The sequence below is a fragment of the Scyliorhinus torazame genome, chromosome 7, assembly GCF_047496885.1.
Source record: "Scyliorhinus torazame isolate Kashiwa2021f chromosome 7, sScyTor2.1, whole genome shotgun sequence".
Classification (NCBI taxonomy): Eukaryota; Metazoa; Chordata; class Chondrichthyes; order Carcharhiniformes; family Scyliorhinidae; genus Scyliorhinus; species Scyliorhinus torazame.
In genome coordinates this window covers 116,724,937-116,741,034 of record NC_092713.1, presented here as the reverse complement: position 1 = coordinate 116,741,034, position 16,098 = coordinate 116,724,937, and the positions used below count along the sequence as shown (strand labels likewise).

Genomic DNA, 16,098 nt, shown 5'->3' with positions numbered 1-16,098 from the left:
GCCGTAAGTAGGGTTAATTCCTCTTCCTCGTGTGCCAGGCTTAGCCTGATACAGTTTAAGGTAGTGCACAGAGCGCATATGACAGGGGCGAGGCTGAGTAGGTTCTTTGGGGTGGAGGACAGATGTGGGAGGTGCTCAGGAAGTCCGGCAAACAATGTCCATATGTTTTGGTCATGCCCGGCACTGGAGGGGAGTTGCGGGAATAGTATCTCAGGTGGTGAAAGTCCGGATCAAGCCAAGCTGGGGGCTAGCAATATTTGGAGTAGTGGACGAGCCGGGAGTGCTGGAGGCGAAAGAGGCCGGCATTCTGGCCTTTGCGTCCCTAGTAGCCCGGCGAAGGATCTTGTTAATGTGGAAAGAGGCGAAGCCCCCCAGCGTGGAGGCCTGGATAAATGATATGGCAGGGTTTATCAAGTTGGAGAGGATAAAGTTTGCCTTGAGCAGGGGTTCTACAGGCGGTGGCAACCGTTCCTAGACTATCTCGCGGAGCGTTAGATGAAGGTCGGACAGCAGCAACAGCAACCCAGGTGGGGGGAAGGTTTTTTTTTATGGTGGGGCATTTGAGCAAGAAAACACTTGAATGATCCGGAAAACTGACATGTAAATTTTAGTAAATATCATTCAAACACAAGTCAGACCCTTGATAAGTTGTGAAATTTGATTTGATTTATTATTGTCACATGTATTAGTATACAGTGAAAAGTATTGTTTCTTGCATGCTATGCAGACAACGCAAACTGTACATGGGGAAGGAAGGAGAGACTACAGAATGTAATGTTAATGAAGTTTTAAAAGCATAGAACGAGAGTAAAAGATAGAATTAGAGGGTATGCTGGGCACAGCTTGCAGGAAGTCGCCTCTTTCCAGCATCATCTTGGAATTTATTTTAGCTGGGTAAATAGCTGGGTACCTTAGTTGTACTGAAGCAAAGGCAGCATTCTACAGCAAGTGACCTGGATGCAAACTGGATAGGATGTAGATATGTCAGATTAGTTGGAGTTTTAAAATCAACATGTTCCAGAATTCACTAGTGCTTAGTTCTAGGGCCAGTTTATAGGGTCAAGGGACAGGTTAATGGTTGCTGTATGCAACACTGCTTGTACAGATCCGAGACTGGTGTAAGAAATAATGAGCCTAGAGCAGGTCATGCAAGGACTAGAGTACTAGACCAGTATACTGACCCTGGACAAGTGGGGCCAGCTAATGCATGTAGCGCTGACCTTGGTACAAAATCCAAGACCTGGGTACACAGCACAGATTCTGAGAATATGACCTTATATAATAGCACAGTTTTATATTTGGGATGGCCAATAGTAAACAATTATGGAACTCAATTATATTTTCATGTCTACTAATTCGTCACAACAATCATAACAAACTTTCAGTCGTACGGTCACACTTTAAAAAAGGAAATTCTGCTTTAACTACAAGAATCATACATTGATAGATGGCACTGCTTTTCATCAGGGTCATTCTTTTCCAATTAAGGGGCAATTTAGCATGGCCAATCCACCTAGCCTGCAGATCTTTGGGTTGTGGGGGTGAGACCCAAGCAGACATGGGGAAAATGTGCAAACTCCACACGGACAATGACCCAGGGCCAGGATCGAACCCGGGCCCTCAGCGCCGTGAGGCAACAGGGCTAACCACAGCGCCAGAGTGCCGCCCTAAGACTATTGTTTAAGCGTAAAAAAAAGTTTACTCTTGACAGATTAGAAGAGAAATGAAGTGTGTGAATGGTAGAAAATGAAATCCAAACACTGTATTGTAACTATCTGATGTGAGCATTTATGATGTAAGCATTAATGAAAGCTGTGGGCTTATGAATCTCAATCTTCCTTGTTTTGGTATAGAACTATACAAATGGAACAGAAATTCAATGTCATTGTCCATTATTAATTAGAAAATACCTTATTTCATATCTGTTTCAGTCAAAGCAGAATGACTTGCGGTTAATTGGAACTGAGAAATGGAGTGCTTTTCAGATAGAGTGTGTGGAGCAGCAGGCAGCTGACACGTACCTGTATAGATTCCAGCTGCCCAGTGGCTGCCGTCTCGGGTTGACCACAGGACAGCACATTGTAGCCAGGTAAGAGAGCTGGGGAGTATTTATTTATATCCATGGTATTAGTTATTCAGTTCAATACAGTGAAAAATAAACAGAAAGACTTACATTTATATGGAAAGTTTCATGACCCCCCCCAGACATCTAGGAGCACTTTAGAGTCAATAAAGTACTTTTGAAGTGCAATGAAACACAACAGCTAATTTTCACACAGCAAACTCCCACAAACAGCAATGTGATAACGACCAGATAATCTTTTTATTGTGATATTGATTGAGAGTGTAGAGGCTAAAAGAAGAGAAAACAGAGGATATATTTGGTACTATGGTTTTGAATCAGAATAGTGAGTAATGGAAGAGGGAGGCGAAACCTGAGAAGTAAGGAGATGCCTGTGTAAAATTTGGAGGTGAGAGCCCTGCCACAGCCATGATTATTTAGACAGAACACATGCTGGAAAATCAAACAGGGAAGTTTCTTTAAGGAGGAAAGAATCATGTTTGTCAGCGCTGAGTGTCATCCATCATGAGCAAGTGTAAATTCTGCAGGGAAGTGCAAAGAGGAAGAAACTGTTCTAACTTTGGCATTGAATGGGAGATGGGGGGAGCAGGTTAACCTTTCAGGAAGGCACTGGACAAGATTGTCAAGAAGAGTAGATAATGATCTAGTTGGATCAGACTCAGAGAATGTTCAACGACTGGAACAAAGCCAGCAAAGTTATGAACGTCTAAAGCAGCAATCAAATGGCAGAAATTATTTGTCTGTAGACTACAGAGTGAGACCCGCTGTGCATCAATACATTGACATGGTGGAAAGTCTTTTGTGCTCCAGCAATTCTTTCACTGATGCCATTGAAAGGTCTGGACTCCTGCTAGGTCTACCCATGATGGCACGGTCATGGGGCGGTACCAAAGAGTCCTCAATGGCAGAACAGGCAAAGGAAAATGTGCATCTCATAATTTGCAAAGGCGGAAGAAGGCTGCAGCGGCAAGGTGTCCTGGACATCATGCTTCAGCATGTTACCAAATTCTGACTACCAGCCTGTCAAGATTATGTGGGCAATAATAGCACACCATGATCCCCACGTTAAGCAAAGCAGGCTTCTATCAGGATTCATTTGCCAAGTCCTGTGGTGATGGAGAATTAGCGATGGTGACAGAAATCTACCTTTTTATTATGTAATAAGTTTAAAGGAAGAAATGGTTCAGAAGTAAAATGGTTTATTAAAGTAGTTTATTAAAGTTACACATTTCAAACATGACAGTGAAAACTGCTGAATAGCATGGGAATGATCAGATTAAAATAGGCCAGACAGAAGCAAGGACACATTTTGTTAGTATGAAAATCTGGGCAATGTCCCTAGTCCAGTTTTCATGGCGACGGATAAAGCTTGGTGGGAAAGCAATATCTCAATCACACCATATCAAAATTTGATGGACAGACATTTCAATCAAATTGAATGAACTATAATTATTATGACCCAATCACAGCTAGAAAGAGGACGATACATTGACGATAGCAATTACCTTAAAGCTAGGTGCCAGTTTTGAACAATTCATCCCAGGGATCATCTTATTTCATTTCTGAAGCTATTTCCTGTGCTTTGCTTTGTAAGCCGCCATTTTGTTTATTCCCAACTTCTCTGTATTGTGTATTTTGATTTGAAGAAATTATCAAGAACGTAATCTGTATTGAATTCAACTCAGTCATCTGTATTTGCTTGGACAAAACAAATTTTCTAAAGCTCTGTATTTTCAAACAAACTGAACTGATCAAGAGACATTTTAAAACTGACTGAATAAAGCTGCAATTTACTCCACACGTGAAGCTCTGTTTTATGTTCTGTTGAGTTATAGATGAGTGCGGCGACACATAGATCTGTACTTGGTTAATATATCTATCAGATGGGAACAAGGCAGTGAACATGGGAGTCCCTAGTCAAAGATCTGCACACAGGTGACAGATGCATGAAGGTCATTGAACAGCTGTGTTGGGACAGAAGTTTCTTTAGGCAGTAACATCTGTGGTACTGAGTAGTCTTCCTCAGGATACCCTCTGCTCATCATAATGGGGTTGGGCTGGAAAAGATGCCCTAAAAGTAGGCTGTCCCACTTTCTCCTGGCTGGCAACCACCCCTATGGGATAACCATCTTTGTAGCCAAAGAAATAAAATTTAAACTTTGCAACTTGGAATTTTAGAACACTTATGGATAATCTTAAGAGTGGTCATCCGGAAAGACGAACTGCAGCCATGTGATGTAGCTATCAAGACTCCAAATTGACATCGCTGTCCTCAGTGAGGGCCGTCTTCTTGAGGAGGGGCAACTGAAGGGACAAGCTGGGGGCTACACCTTCTACTGAAAATGAAAGGCCGATGGCAACCCTTGTGGCCACAATGCTGATTTTGCCATCCGGAATAGGATCTTGGATGCACTGGCAGAATCCTCAATTGTATAAGTGGAAGATTCATGGCACTTTACCTACAACTCAGCCATAACTAATATGACACCATCATCAATTCTTATGACCGACACTTAACTTCAATGAAGATGTTCAGGAACAGTTGTTTTTTGACTTTGATAAAGTTCTCATTGCCATCCCAAAAGAAGAAACGATTATCCTACTTGGGAACTTTAATGCCTCGGTTGACCATCGCTCCCATATCTGAAGCGGAACTATTGGGAAAATGGGGAGGGAAAAGCCAATGCAAATGGTGTTCTCCTGCTGACAAAGTGTGCTCAGCATGGCCTCATTATAACAAATATCCACTGCTGCCAGAAGGACAACGCAGAACCGCTTGAAACATCCTAAATGAAAGCACTAGCACCCTAGATAATGTAATTGTTCAACACCAAGGTCTAAGTGATATTAATGTGATTCCTTCCAAGTGGGAGACTGAAGCCTGCTGGACATGTCATAGAATTGTTTAGTCAGTGGTGAGCATCCACCTAGCACTAAGTCATTGCAAGTCCCAAAAGCCAAGAGGAAGAAGATTAATCTCTCAGTGTTAAAGCAACCTGATGAAAGAGAGGAATTCCAAGTGCAGCTCACGGCCAATGTGAAAAAATGGAGAGAAAAGCTGGTGGTACAGACGGATTTGGGTGTCCTGATTTATGAATCACAAGTTATTCAGGCATAGCAAGTGATTAGGAAGGCAAATGGAATGTTGATGTTTATTGCAAGGAGAATGGAATATAAAAGTAGCAACGTTTTACTGCAGCTGTACAGGGCCTTGGTGAGACGGCATCTGGAGTACTGTGCACAGTTTTTGACTCCTCAAATCAAATGTTTAGGGTGGGATTCCACCCCCCCACCCCCCAATGCAGCATGTGTTCCAGTGGCAGAAGCGGCCCATCATTGTTTGCTGGCGGTTCTTTCATGCCCTCCGTGCCCACAGGATTTTGTGTGGCACGCCGGGTTGGAGAATCACCAAGGCATGGGAAATTCCTGCCCCAACACTGGGCTGCTGATTCTCCGGCGATCGGAGAATCGGCGGCAATCGCGCCCGCCCGGTTGCCACAACGCCGGTCGGGGGCCGTTGCAATAGGCCCCCGCGGCGATTCTCCGCGGGCGACTGGCTGAACTCCCGCCGGCGACTGGCTGAACTCCCGCCGGCGACCGGCTGAACTCCCACCGGCGACCGGCTGAACTCCCGCCGGTGTGATTCCAACCTGGTACCACCCAGCGAGAGGTCGGACCCGCGGCTGCGGTGGACGCCTTGGTGGGGGCGCGGGGGAATCTGATTTTGGGGCCTTCCACGGGGCCCAGGTCCGCGATCCGGGGCTTCTGATCGGCGGGTTGCCGTGATCTGGAGGGGGCCTACCTCTTTCCACGCGACCGCGGTGAGGTCCCCGACATGTTGCTCCGCGCCGGCGTGGAGACGGCATCCCTGCGCATGCGCCAGCACAGAGATGGCCGGCGTGCGCATGCACGGACCCGCGCCAGCCATGCAGGGCCGCCTTTCGGTGCTGGAGCAGCGTGCAGCACTCCGGCGCTGTGCATCTTATTGCTTATCCAACAGGCTGGTTTGTTAAACTGCATCCACAGCTGTTTCAAAGTCCATGGCCGGGATTCTCCGAAATCCCGGCCAAGTGTTGACGCTGGCGTAAACACCAGAGTGGTGTACGCCGGCGTCAACTGGCCTCCTGGCCCAGCAATTCACCAATGTTCAGGGGGCTGATGACCTCAGTCCATGGGTATATGTGGCTAAGAACTCTCTCAATGCTGGGAAAAAAACTAGATAAAAAGTGGAGGCCAGAAGCCTCCACCACGAGACCTGCAGGAATAATAATCGTGTACAGAAGCCCCGAGTCCGGGCCTCCGAGAAGAAGACCAGTCCAACTTAGAAAGGATACCTCATCTTGCAACAGGTAGTATTTGAGTAGAAGTCGTGAGTCTTGTGGTTCATTGTAACAGGTAATCAGTACTTTAACCTGTAGAATAAAGATCAGTTCAGTGTTTATCTCATGTTTTAAATATAATAAAGATTCAGTTGTCTGAACTATCTTGTGTAATTGTTTCTTTGTCTGCCATGTCAATTGATACATTAGTCTGGGAGCAACAAGGTTCTCCGGAGCACATAATGTAAGTTTGCGGTGGAATTTCTTCAATTGTTTAATTGAACATAAATTTGATTATCAAACAAGTATCATAATGTAATTGATTCTAAGCATTCTGTTTAATTGAAAGGGGAATTGTGAGCGGTCTGGTAGTTCAGAGAGCCTATACTCCAGTGAACCCTGTGGATGCAGAAGGTTATTTTGAAGTTCTGATAAAGGTACTGTGCCATTGCTGAGCTGTAATCAGACTATTACACATTTGTTACTGTACTATAATTGAGCAATTGATCAGGCAACAGATAATTCTACCATGCAATGTAATTAGTTGCTATATAAATGCAACTGTTTCATTTCAACTTCATAATAGATCTATGAAGATGGATTAATGTCTCGGTATGTAAAGACCTGGAAGGAGTGGGATAATATATGTTGGCGGGGCCCTTTTGGAGGCTTTCCATACAAGTCAAATCAGGTCAGTTACTCAGTGAGTGTTAATTTGCAAACTAGAATATTTTTATCATAGTGACAACTTTTGATGTAATATAATGTAGTTATATAATTCAAATATTTCTTGTGTTTAATTAGAAAGATACATTTTTTTAAAAATAATTTTTATTAACGGTTTTCATAAAATATCAATAACAAAATGAGAAAGAAAAAAGAACCCAACAGGGTTACTACAAAACACAATCTAAAAAAGCAACCCCTCAAACCCCTCCCTCCCCATACATAAATAATAAATTAACATTAACACCCCGACTTAACACAACAGGTGTATACACCCCCTCAGACCCTCCAGTGTAAATAACATAAACAAAAATAAAGTAACCCCCCCCCCCGAGCTGCTCCTGCCATTGACCAATGTCTATCGTTCTGCCAGAAAGTCTAAGAACGGTTGCCACCGCCTAAAAAACCCTTGTACCGACCCTCTCAAGGCGAATTTCACCCTCTCCAATTTAATGAACCCTGCCATATCGCTGATCCAGGATTCCACGCTTGGGGACCTCGCATCTTTCCACTGAAGGAGAATCCTTCGCCGGGCTACCAGGGACGCAAAGGCCAGAATTCTGGCCTCTTTCGCCTCCTGCACTCCCGGCTCCTCTGCCACCCCAAGTATTGCGAGCCCCCAGCCCGGTCTGACCCTGGATCCTACCACCCTCGACACCGTCCTCGCTACGCCCTTCCAAAATTCTTCCAGCGCTGGGCATGCCCAGAACATATGGGAGTGATTTGTTGGGCTCCCTGAGCACCTAACACACCGGTCCTCACCCCCAAAGATCCGGCTCATCCTTGTCCTGGTCATGTGTGCCCTGTGCAGCACCTTAAACTGTATGAGGCTGAGCCTCGCGCACAAAGAGGAAGAATTCACCCTCCCTAGGGCATCTGCCCACGTCCCCTCCTCGATCTTCTCCCCCAACTTCAACTCCACCACCGAGGCCTCCTCCTCCTCCTGCATCACCTGGTAAGTTTCCGAGATCTTCCCCATCCCCCGAGAGCACCCTGTCCTGTACTGTGTGTGGCAGTAGCCGCGGGAATTCCATCACCTGCCGTCTAGCAAACGCCCTTACCTGTAAGTACCTGAAGGTGTTCCCCGGGGGGAGCCCGTACTTCTCCTCCAGCTCACCCAAGCTCACAAACAGGTCCCCCAACTTTCGTATCCCTGCCCTGTGCCACCCCGAAAACCCTCCACCTGTTCTTCCTGGGGCGAACCGGTGGTTCCCCCGAAATGGGGTCCATGCCGAGGCCCCAACTTCCCCCCATGCCGCCTCCACTGCCCCCAAATTTTGAGGGCCGCCACCACCACCGAGCTCGTGGTATACCTCCTTGGAGGGAGCGGCAGCGGCGCCGTTGCCAGCGCCCCCAGACTCGTACCCACACAGGACGCTGCCTCCAGCCTCTTCCATGCAGCCCCCCCCCTTCCATCACCCACTTGAATTAGAAAGATAAATAAGTAGTCCCTATGACTTTTTCCTTCCCTATCTCTCCTGAAAAAATTCCAGAGCTGGCTATGTGAGATTTCTTAACATTGGTCAGAAAATAATGGAGAGCTCTGTAATATTATCCCTTGGCAGTTAGCTGTCAGTCACCATGAACTGGTGCCTTCTCAATGGCAACACCTCCATCGATCAAAGTCCACGTGCCAACCAATCAGCACCCCCTTCTCATAAAATAAAGTTGTTTGTTCCCCTGAAGCTGGTGTTCTTCCAATTGTCCTAATGAGTGCAAGATAAAAAGCTTTGTCAGAATGTCTTTTTCAGCAATATTGTCTCTCTGATTTTTAGTTTTCAAACACTGACCTGAGATTGAATGATTCCTTGCTTTAGATTACTTTTAACATTGACAGTCTAAAACAGTAGATGAAATGTACTAAATGTCTGCAGTTTATTAAGGTAAAGATCATTGGTTTGTGGTGTATTGACACTGTTTGCTTTATATCTGGCAGTATGAGCAGCTGTTGCTGTTTGCCTCAGGGACTGGTATAGCTCCAATGGTGCCTCTGCTCAAATATATTGTAGCAAATGAAGAGGATGAAACTTTTGTTACCTTGGTGGGTTGCTTCAGGACTTTCCAAGATATCTACATGAAGCCCGGACTTCAGGAACTGGCTGCTTACTGGAATGTGAAAACGTTGTTTGTTCTGAGCCAGGTAAGATAACACATTAACCCAGATTTTGTGGTCAGCGGCAAAATGAGCCATACTCGAAAAGTTTTAAAGAAAGTTGTTCACAATAATGTGCCAATCTCTTGCCGTCGGTTTTCCCTTTCCTTTTAAAAAAAAAAAAATTTAGAGTAACCAATTTTTTTTCCAATTAAGGTGCAATTTAGCGTGGCCAATCCACCTAACCTGCACATCTTTGGGTTGTGGGGGTGAAACCCACGCAAACACGGGGAGAACGTGCAAACTTCACACGGACAGTGACCCAGGGCCGGGATTCGAAACCGGGTCCTCAGCGCCGCAGTCCCAGGGTTTTCCCTTTCCTGACATCAGTTTAAATCTGATGCCGAGGCAAGAGGATTTTCAGATGTCCAACAACAGTGGTATCTTTCAACAGGATAAGCAGCCAATAACAATATTAAAGAATTCTCACAGACAGCAAATGAAGAAGTAAAATCTACTGATCATCCTTCACTTTTTTTTTAGAAATTTTACAGACCACAAAATAAATTTTGGGACCCGCATATTGGAAGCTGAAATGGCATAAACAATTAAAAAATATATCTTTTTTATTAAACCACTATTTATCATAATTGCAAAGTTTGGTGTAACGCAACTGTAAAATTATTTCTCTAGGGCCAGAAAGGGTCTTTGGCAGTCGTTATGACTTAATGTGCTTTTAAAGATCGATTTACACCTCATTAATAAGCCATGAATTTTTAGAGGTATTTTAATAGTCATATTACAGTGGAAAGGGGGAGTTTCTTGTCAGTAATATTTAAAGGTTACTTCCTGTGGGGTCTTCAATAGCGCATCCTATGGAGGAGCAAAGAATTACTGACAGTAACTTGTATTTCTGCATTTAACTGCATATGTGCAGTCAACCAGATATTGCAGTTACTTCCATAGTTGTAATGTTGGCAAATGCTAACAATTTTACAAACACAAAATGTGGGCTTTTGAAGATTACAACATGAGCAGAACATTGGGAGCGGCGAATGCAATGAATTAGCACTGATTTTTCACTACTGAGAGCTTAGTCTATAACTAAGGATGCCAAGGGTGAAAGTCTCCCTTCTTCTGTCTGCTTTGTGCTTACTCACACTCTATAGGCTTTTTCAGTGCATGCACCCTTCTCACCACCCCATAAAGTAATATAGTTTGTAAGGAGCACAACAGATAATGAAAGAACTGAGACTATTAGAACATAGAACATTACAGCGCAGTACAGGCCCTTCGGCCCTCGATGTTGCGCTGACCTGTGAAACCACTCTAAAGCCCATCTACACTATTCCCTTATCGTCCATCTGTCTATCCAATGACTATTTGAATGCCCTTAGTGTTGGCGAGTCCACTACTGTTGCAGGCAGGGCATTCCACAGCCTTACTACTCTCTGAGTAAAGAACCTACCTCTGACATCTGTCCTATATCTATCTTCCCTCAATTTAAAGCTATGCCCCCTCGTGCTAGACATCACCATCCGAGGAAAAAGGCTCTCACTGTCCACCCTATCCAATCCTCTGATCATCTTGTATGCCTCAATTAAGTCACCTCTTAACCTTCTCTCTAATGAAAACAGCCTCAAGTCCCTCAGCCTTTCCTCATAAGATCTTCCCTCCATACCAGGCAACATTCTGGTAAATCTCCTCTGCACCCTTTCCAATGTTTCCACATCCTTCCTATAATGCGGTGACCAGAATTGCACGCAATACTCTAAATGCGGCCGCACCAGAGTTTTGTACAGCTGCAACATGACCTCATGGCTCCGAAACTCAATCCCTCTACCAATAAAAACTAACACACCGTACGCCTTCTTAACAACCCTCTCACCCTGGGTGGCAACTTTCAGGGATCTATGTACATGGACACAGAGATCTCTCTGCTCATCCACACTGCCAAGAATCTTACCATTAGCCTAATACTCTGTCTTCCTGTTATTCCTTCCAAAATGAATCACCTCACACTTTTCTGCATTAAACTCCATTTGCCACCTCTCAGCCCAGCGCTGCAGCTTATCTATGTCCCTCTGTAACTTGTAACATCCTTCCACAACTCCACCGACTTTAGTGTCATCTGCAAATTTACTCACCCATCCTTCTACACCCTCCTCCAGGTCATTTATAAAAATGACAAACAGCAGTGGCCCCAAAACAGATCCTTGTGGCACACCACTAGTAAGTGGACTCCAGTCTGAACATTTCCCATCAACCACCACCCTTTGTCTTCTTCCAGCTAGCCAATTTCTGATCCAAACTGCTAAATCACCCTGAATCCCATGCTTCCGTATTTTCTGCAGTAGCCTAACGTGGGGAACCTTATCAAACGCTTGACTGAAATCCATATACACCACGTCAACTGCTTTACCCTCCTGTTTGGTCACCTTCTCAAATAACTCAATAAGGTTTGTGAGGCACGACCTACCCTTCACAAAACCGTGTTGACTATCTCTAATCAAATTATTCCTTTCCAGATGATTATACATCCTATCTCTTATAAACCTTTCCAAGATTTTGCCCACAACAGAAGTAAGGCTCACTGGTCTATAGTTACTGGGGTTGTCTCTACTCCCCTTCTTGAACAAGGGGATAACATTTTCTAACATAAGAAAATCAGAACTAGGAACAGGAGTAGGCCATCTGGCCCCTCGAGCCTGCTCCGCCATTTAATGAGATCATGGCTGATCTTTGTGGACTCAGCTCCACTCTCCGGCCCGTACACCATATCCCCGAATCCCTTTATTCTTTAGAAAGGCATCTATCTTTTTCTTAAAAACGTTTAAAGAAGGCGCCTCAACTGCTTCACTGGGCAAGGAATTCCAGAAATTCACAACCCTTTGGGTGAAGAAGTTCCTCCTACACTCCGTCCTAAATCTACCTCCCCTTATTTTGAGGCTATGCCTCCTAGTTCTGCTTTCCCCAACCAGTGGAAACAACCTGCCCGCATCTATCCTATCTATTCCCTTCATAATTTTATATGTCTCAATAAGATCCCCCCCGCATCCTTCTAAACTCCAATGAGTACAGTCCCAGTCTACTCAACCTCTCATCATAATCTAATCCCCTCAACTCTGGGATCAACCTAGTGAATCTCCTCTGCACTCCCTCCAGTGCCAATATGTCCTTTCTCAGGTAAGGAGACCAAAACTAAACACAATACTCCAGATGCGGCCTCACCAACACCCTATACAATTGCAGCATAACCTCACTAGTCTTGAACTCCATCCCTCTAGCAATGAAAGACAAAACTCGATTAGCCTTCTTAATCACCTGTTGCACCTGCACACCAACTTTTTGCGACTCGTGCACCAGCACACCCAGGTCCCTCTGCACAGCAGCATGTTTTAACATCTTACCGTTTAAATAATAATCCATTCTGCTGTTATTCCTCCCAAAATGGATAGCCTCACACTTGGCAACATTGAATTCCATCTGCCAGACCCTAGCCCATTCACCTAACCTATCCAAATCCTTCTGCAGACTTCCGGTATCCTCTGCACTTTTTGCTTTACCACTCAACTTAGTGTCGTCTGCAAACTTTGACACATTGCACTTGGTCCCCAACTCCAAATCGTCTATGTAAATTGTGAACAACTGCGGGCCAACACTGATCCTTGAGGGACCCCACTAGTTACAGGTTGCCAACCAGAGAAACACCCATTTATCCCCACTCTCTGCTTTCTGTTAGTTAACCAATCCTCTACCCATGCTACCACTTTACCCTCAATGCCATGCATCTTTAGTTAATGCAGCAACCTTTTGTGTGGCACCTTGTCAAAAGCTTTCTGGAAATCCAGATATACCACATCCATTGGCTCCCCGTTATCTACTGCACTGGTAATGTCCTCAAAAAATTCTACCAAATTAGTCAGACACGACCTACCTTTTGTGAACCCATGCTACGTATGCCCAATGGGACAATTTCCCTCCAGGTGCCCCGCTATTTCCTCCTTAATGATAGATTCCAGCATTTTCCCTACAACCGAAGTTAAGCTTACCGGCCTATAATTACCCGCTTTCTGCCGACCTTTTTTAAACAGTGGTGTCACGTTTGCTAAACAGTGGTGTCACGTTTGCTACTTTCCAATCCTCTGGGACCACCCCAGAGTCTAGTGAATTTTGATAAATTATCACTAGTGCGTTTACAATTTCCCTAGCCATTTCTTTTAACACTCTGGGATGCATCCCATCAGGGCCAGGAGACTTGTCTACCTTTAGCCCCATTAGCTTGCCCAATACTGCCTCCTTAGTGATTACAATCATCTCAAGGTCCTCACCTATCATATCTTTATTTCCATCAGTCACTGGCATGTTATTTGTGTCCTCCACTGTGAAGACTGACCCAAAAAACCTGTTCAGCTCCTCAGCCATTTCCCCGTCTCCTATTATTAAATCTCCCTTCTCATCTTCCAAAGGACCAATATTTACCTTAGCCACTCTTTTTAGTCTTATATATTTGTAGAAGCTTTTACTATCTGCTTTTATGTTCTGAGCCAGTTTACTTCCATAGTCTACCTTACTCTTCTTTATGGCTTTTTTAGTAGCTTTCTGTTGTCCCCTAAAGACTTCCCAGTCCTCTAGTCTCCCACTAATTTTTGCCACTTTGTATGTTTTTTCCTTCAATTTGATACTCTCCCTCACCTCCTTAGATATCCACGGTCGATTTTCCCCTTTCTACCGTCTTTTTTTTTTTGTCGGTATGAACCTTTTCTGAACACTGTGAAAGATCGCTCGGAAGGTTCTCCACTGTTCCTCAACTGCTTCACCATGAAGTCTTTGCTCCCAGTCTACCTTAGCTAGTTCTTCTCTCATCCCATTGTAATCGCCTTTGTTTAAGCACAAAACACTAGTGTTTGATTTTACCTTGTCATCCTCCAACTGTATTTTAAATTCCACCATATTGTGGTCGCTCCTTCCAAGAGGATCCCGAACTATGAGATCATTAATCAATCCTGCCTCATTACACAGGACCAGATCTAGGACCTCTTGTTCCCTTGTAGGTTCCATTACATACTGTTCCAGGAAATTATCCCAGGCACATTCTATAAACTCCTCCTCAAGGCTGCCTTTACCAACCTGGTTAAACCAATCGATATGCAGATTAAAATCTCCCATGATAACCGCTGTACCATTTCTACACGCATCCGTTATTTCTTTGCTTATTGCCTGACCTACCATCCTGTTACTATTTGGTGGCCTATAGACCACTCCTATCAGTGACCTTTTCGCATTACTATTCCTGATTTCCACCCAAATTGATTCAACTTTGTCCTCCATAGCATCAATATCATCCCTTACTATTGCCCGGATGCCATCCTTAAACAACAAAGCTACACCACCGCCCTTACCGTCCATTCTATCTTTTCGTATAGTCTGATACCCTTGGATATTTAACTCCCAGTCGTGACCATCTTTTAATCATGTTTCAGTAATGACCACTAAATCATACACGATGATTTGCGCCATCAACTCATTTACCTTATTTCGTATACTACGAGCATTCAGGTAAAGTACACTTATGCTGTTTTTTATGTCTTTGTTATGAATCCTAACACCTTGATCAGTAACTTTTCGCAATTTATTTTTCCTCTTACCTTTTCTCCTAATTTTCCTTGTCTTTGAACCCATATCTCTACATAATAACCTGTCACGTAACCTGCTGCCTTGATCTCCATTATGTGGAGATGCCGGCGTTGGACTGGGGTGAACACAGTACGAAGTCTTACAACACCAGGTTAAAGTCCAACAGGTTTGTTTCGATGTCACTAGCTGCGCTCCGAAAGCTAGTGACATCGAAACAAACCTGTTGGACTTTAACCTGGTGTTGTAAGACTTCGTACTATTGATCTCCATTAACCATTATACTGTCCATAGCTTTACATTTCCCTTCCCCCAACTTGCTAGTTTAAAGTCCTTGTGACCAACCTATTTATCCTATTCGCTAGAATACTGGTCCCAGAATGGTTCAGGTGAAGACCGTCCCAACGGTACAGGTCCCTCCTGCCCCAGTACTGATGCCAATGCCCCATGAAATGGAATCCCTCTTTCCCACACCACTCCTTTAGCCACGTGTTAACTTCTCTAATTTTCTCAACCCTATGCCAATTGGCACGTGGCTCGGGTAGTAATCCAGAGATTATAACCCTGGAGGACCTGTTCTTTAATTTAGTCCCTAGTGTTTGATAATCCCCAAACAGGTCCTCTTTCCTAGTCTTACCTATGTTGTTAGTCCCAACGTGGACCACAACAACTGGATCCTCCCCCTCCCTCTCCAAAATCCTTTCAAGCCGATCAGAGATGTCCCTCACCCTGGCACCGGGCAGGCAACATACCATGCGGGACTCTCGATCTGGCTTACAAAGGATGCCATCAATTCCCCTAATTATAGAATCCCCTACAACTACCACTTGTCTTTTTGCTCCCCCCTCTTGAATGGCTTCCTGTACCACGGTGCAGTGGTCAGTCAACGCATCCTCCCTACAGCCCTCTTCCTCATCCACACAGGGAGCAAGTACCTCATACCTGTTGGACAAGGTCAAGGGCTGAGGCTCCTCAACTCCTAAACTCAGGATCCCCCTACATGCCTCCCTTGCAGTCACACCACTCTGTCCCTGACCACTGTCCGAATTAACAGCACTTATTCTACCGGGTGTGACTGCCTCCTGAAACAAAGCGTCCAGGTAATGTTCCCCCTCCCTGATGTGCCGCAGTGTGTGCAGCTCGGTCTCCAGCTCATCAATTCTGAGCTGAAGTTCCTCGAGCAGCCAACACTTGCTGCAGATGTGGTCACTGACGGTCTCAATGGGATCCACCAGTTCCATCAT

At 44.8% G+C, this 16,098-nt stretch overlaps 1 protein-coding gene across 6 annotated transcripts in view; it reads left to right on the top strand.

Annotated features, from left to right (window-relative positions):
* LOC140426496 (NADH-cytochrome b5 reductase-like) overlaps positions 1-16,098 on the top strand; it is a 62,028-nt gene that overhangs the window by 32,907 nt on the left and 13,023 nt on the right. For 5 of the 6 annotated variants that reach the window (XR_011948215.1, XR_011948214.1, XM_072511329.1 and 2 more), the window contains 4 exons: positions 1,932-2,089; positions 6,752-6,839; positions 6,989-7,093; positions 9,065-9,268. Coding sequence is in view for 4 of the 6 variants with exons in the window: in XM_072511329.1 (XP_072367430.1) it covers positions 1,932-2,089; positions 6,752-6,839; positions 6,989-7,093; positions 9,065-9,268 (555 nt within the window). In the remaining 2 variants the exon portion in view is untranslated. The remainder of the gene's footprint in view (positions 1-1,931; positions 2,090-6,751; positions 6,840-6,988; positions 7,094-9,064; positions 9,269-16,098) is intronic. The other variant, XM_072511331.1, reaches the window with a different exon arrangement.